This window comes from Egretta garzetta, unplaced genomic scaffold (genome assembly GCF_000687185.1).
Source record: "Egretta garzetta isolate BGI_Z169 unplaced genomic scaffold, ASM68718v1 scaffold188, whole genome shotgun sequence".
Classification (NCBI taxonomy): domain Eukaryota; kingdom Metazoa; phylum Chordata; class Aves; order Pelecaniformes; family Ardeidae; genus Egretta; species Egretta garzetta.
Genome location: NW_009260622.1, coordinates 4,264,490 through 4,268,830, shown reverse-complemented (window position 1 = coordinate 4,268,830; position 4,341 = coordinate 4,264,490). Strand labels below are relative to the sequence as shown.

General features: G+C 53.0%; 1 protein-coding gene across 1 annotated transcript in view; it reads left to right on the top strand.

The window, feature by feature from the left end:
- The first annotated feature begins 388 nt into the window (after positions 1–388).
- SGK2 (serum/glucocorticoid regulated kinase 2) overlaps positions 389–4,341 on the top strand; it is a 12,545-nt gene continuing 8,592 nt past the window's right edge. Inside the window, exons 1-2 of the mRNA XM_009645465.2 lie at positions 389–590; positions 4,105–4,174. Coding sequence (XP_009643760.2) covers positions 389–590; positions 4,105–4,174 — 272 coding nt within the window. The remainder of the gene's footprint in view (positions 591–4,104; positions 4,175–4,341) is intronic.

Sequence of the window (4,341 nt, the reverse complement as noted above, 5' to 3'; positions counted from 1 at the left end):
CTGGGCCACAGTCTTCCTGGGTCAGTGGAGGATGCTGGAAGGAGCAGCTTCTTCTGGGTTTGACCTGAACCAAATGACAGTTTTGACCTTCCTCCAGTCCACAGGACAGGGGACATTTCCAACTTACTACCATGTGTAAAACATTGTTCTGAACACCTGAGACGCCAGCCAGGCTGTAACGGGCTCCTACCCACCACCTGCACCCCTCCCTCATCATCTAAAACTACCAACCCCCTCTGAATTCTCACTCCTTGGGTATATCTAGCAGGTGTCTCTTCATTTTTTGCAGCTGGTCAGCTTTTCCTGCTTGCTTTAAAGGGTTGCAGTGAGCCAGCAGCTGTAGCATGATCACTCCAGGAAGGTGGGAGTGTTTATGTTCATGGGCTAAATGAACTGCTGCAGGAAACAAAGCTATTCTCTTCTGAGTTTTAGGAAAGAGCCCTGGAATTCTGGTCTGCCAGGGCAGTCGGTGGCAAGGTGGGCTGGTTCTAGGATGGGCAGCGCAGGGAATGAGGTGTCTCTGTGCTCACTGGCTGCAGGCTGCTTCTCATGCTTCAGGACACAGCCTCTGCTGGTAGACGTGTTCCCAGGTGTGTCTGATGCTTTGCTCTCTGTTTTCAGGGGATTATTTTTTTGCAAAATGCTGCAAGCTTTAGTTAGCTGCTGGGCTTGGGGGTTATTTTTCCAACTTTGTATGTAGTTTTTCCTCTAAAATCTGGAGGGTTGTTTGTCTGTGGGCTCCAGCTTGCTCAGAGGCAGGCCTGCTTGGCTGGGGTTCCTGTTCTGGTTTGCAGTGTCCTGGGGGTGTAGGGGAAAGCATCCTCAAGAGAAAATTGGATAAGCTGTGAGCTCTGCAGAGGGCACCTAAGAAAGCTTCACCAAGTGAAGAAGTCCTTTAAAGCTTCTTCTAACCTCTTCCTGGACTTGTGTCATGTCTCAATGGGAACAGAAGTGGAGCTCAGTGCTGGCCTGGAGCTAGCTTTTAGATCTGTAGCAGGGGAGAGCTTGAGGTTTTGGTTTTTTTTCCCCCCTAGTAAAAGCATGTGTTTGCAGGAGTCCTCCCCACATTCCCCTGTGCACCTTCCCTGAGCTGAAACTGGGGCATCTCCCCCCTAGGCTGCATGCAGCCCCTGTGCTGGATGAAAGCTGTGGGCTGCCTTAGGTGCCCCTCTCACCCTTGCCCCTCCAAACCGTGTGCTTCTTCCAAAATGTTGCCTGCTGTCCCAGTGACAGCCTGCCAGGCCTCCTTGCCTCTCCACACTGGCAACTAGCCCTTCCCAGAGCGGGAGAGGACGAGGCAATTGCTCGGAGGGGTTTGCAATCTAGGTTAGGTAGGAAATGATGCCGAGAGCGGTGACATCAGGGAAGAGGGTGGGAGGCAGCTTGCTGATGATGTGACTATGAGGTTGCCTCTCTCCACAAGGTACGCGTTGCATTAGTAATGTGTTTGTAGCAAATAACGCTGGGCTAGCATGGGAATGTGGGTCACTGCTGGCAGAACTGTTGAAGGAAGAGGGAGCTGCTTGTGCTGTGCTGGGAAGAAAGCGTATGTTACTGAGGGATGTTTTGAGGGGGGGAGGTTTAGCTGCAGTAACTGCTCCAACTTGTAAGTAGCAGCTTTGTGTTGTGCGAGCGGGTGCCTGCTGCCTGGGGGATGCCTCTGGCCTGGGTGTTGGGGTGAAATGTTCCTTGAGGGGGGTGTGGGTGCAGCGGTTTGTTCCTGGTGTGTAATAGTCACATCATGTCAGGGAACTCCTGGATTTGCTTGCTGATGCTCTCTGTGGCCCTGGCTGTGCCTGGAGCATCCCTGCTGCCCCAGCAGGCACAAGGAGGGATGCAGCTGGGCATGTATAACCAAGGATTCCAGTGTATTTTTGTGACCTATTTCTGATTCTGTTGTTCAGTGTGTATGCGCTCAGGAAGTCTTTGTGCTTTAGGGGGAGTAGGGTTTGTTAGTGATAAGGAAAAAGCCTGTTTGACTGCTCGGGAGATTTAAACTAGAAACCAACCTGGCTTTGAAGGTGGACTTGGGCTGGGGAAGGTGGCTCTGAGCCTGCACAGAAAGTGATACGGGATGGGGATATACAGATCCTGAAAATGTGCGTGGTACTTCAGTGCAGAAACAAAGACTCTTGCCACAGAGCAAGTACGTTTAATGAAATAGGTTTGCTGGAAAATGCTGCCCTTGGTCAGCAGGGACTTGTTGAGTAGCTTCACTTCCAGCAAAGAAGCGGTGGAGCAGAATGGGGCTGGTGGAGGGAAGCATGAACTGGCTGCCAGGCTGTGGCTCTGGAGGAGCTGCACAGCGCAGTGATGCTTCTGCCTAGCTGCAGGTTGTGGACACCTTGCTAAAGCAGCCTTGTCCAAGCCCATCTGAGCGAGTCAGGAACTTGTCCTGCATGCTGTGGTACCAGCAAGCACCTCCAAGGCAGGTGGATATGTTTCCATGGCTTGCCCATCTGCTCCCCAAGTTGCCCAAGCTGTGACATGCCCACCTGTGCCTGAAGGGAGTCTTACTTTCCCCTGAGTCTGGGATCAGAACAGTGTCTATGGCAGCAAGCTGACCCTGGGGCCAAACCCAAGCTTGTTAGGGTTCAGATTTGGAGGGCAGGGCTGATGTCCCTCTACTGTGACCATGATATTGGGCTAGTCTGTTGAGCAACCTGTGGGACAGATACACCCCCGGGGCAGGCGTTGGATGACATTCAGTAGACCTCAGTGAGTCAGGCAGAGTCAGGCTGTCAGGGAAATAAGGACTATGCCCAGTGGGAGGAGATGGGGATTGATCTGTCTGGGTGCTGCCTGCATGCTCTCCCTAACTGCTGGGTGCTGGTTGGGACAAGCTCTCCTGTCTGCTGCAGGGCAAAGTACTGGACAAGCTCAGGGTCTCAGCCCAGCCTGATGTTGTAAGCTCACTCGCTGAATGGTTTGTGGGTTTTTCTTTAAATTCCTGCTTTCCCCTCCCTGTCCATTCAGAGACTCTAAAACCACAGACTGGCTTTTGGCTCCTTGTCAGATCTACACCCATGTCCCAGAATTGCTGGTCGTGCCTGGTTCGGTGGCTGGCTGGAGCGTGTGGGTCCTTCCATCTGGCAGATCCCAAGACCCATGCAGAAGGGTTCTGTAAATGGGCTTGTGTCTACCTCAAAACTTCTTGTTGTCCTACAAACTCCTTGACCAGGGAAACGGGCTTTGGCAGCTGGTGCTGCCAAGTCCTTGGTCTGTAGAAGAGCTATTCTAGGATGAAAACTTGCTTGTGTCTACAGAGACACCTTTTTTGGTGTGTATGTGTGTGCGTAGGTTTCTGTAGATGTTTTAATTATTTTTTTTTTTCTCTTCCAGTAGCAAAACTAGGGCTGACCCAAGGAATAAAACTGAGTCTTGGAATATTTTTGTTATCTACTCCTAAGCAAAACAACAAACTCCTCCATACAGGTTGCGCTTCTCAGGCTTTTCTCGTGCTCAGCCTGTGCTGGGAGGAGCAGGCTCAGGACTCTGCCTCTCTGCGAAGGGAGAGGTGATGATGATGGGTGGTGGCAACCGCTCACGTGGCTGAGCAGTGGGGATGCTCCGTGGTGGGAATCCCAGCTTCTGTCACTGGCTGTGTGTCCTTGGGCAAGTCACTTACTTGCTGCAGTGTGTGTGTGTGCTGGCTTACCTCCTGCGGGGCCCTGAAAGGTTTCATTCACATCCCTAATTACTCGCAGAGTCCTGAATGAAAGGGGCAGTGGATGTGCCAAGCGCATGACGTATCCCAGTACAACATCTTCCTTGTGAGCACTCTCCCTGTCCCTCCTGGGGACCCAGGGGTGGCTCAGGGAGGCTTGACAGTGGTGCTTTAGCCCAAGTCCCCTCTGCCATGGGAGGGAGTGTCTGTTTTGTGGCACTTCTCCCCGTCCTGTGAGCTATTGAGGGCTCCTGGCTGGGGTGGGAGAGGAACTGTCCTGGTTCCTATAATTTCCTTGTTATTTTGGTATGTGGGTGGAAGGGGGAGGAGGGTGACTGTGGAGAGAAAAGCAAGGTCAGTGAAGAACAAACATGCCTCTGTGCACTTGTGATCGCGCCGCCAGCTAATCGGCTCCAGTGCTCCAACTTTCCTCACAGAACTCATCAAGCACGGCCGCGAGAGGATAGGACAAACCATCAAGGCCTCCGGCTCCAGGCTCTGCTCGTAGTGAGTATGAAAGCCTCCCAGTGGGATGAGAGCCCTTTAAAAGCTCAGCCTGATAACCCCGGGCCGGCTGGGCGGTGAATGGAGCTGGCTGGCACCGGGCAGATGTGGGCAGTCCTGAGGACCCGCGCCAGCACCCGCTGCCGCCCAGCATCTCCTGCCCTGGGCAG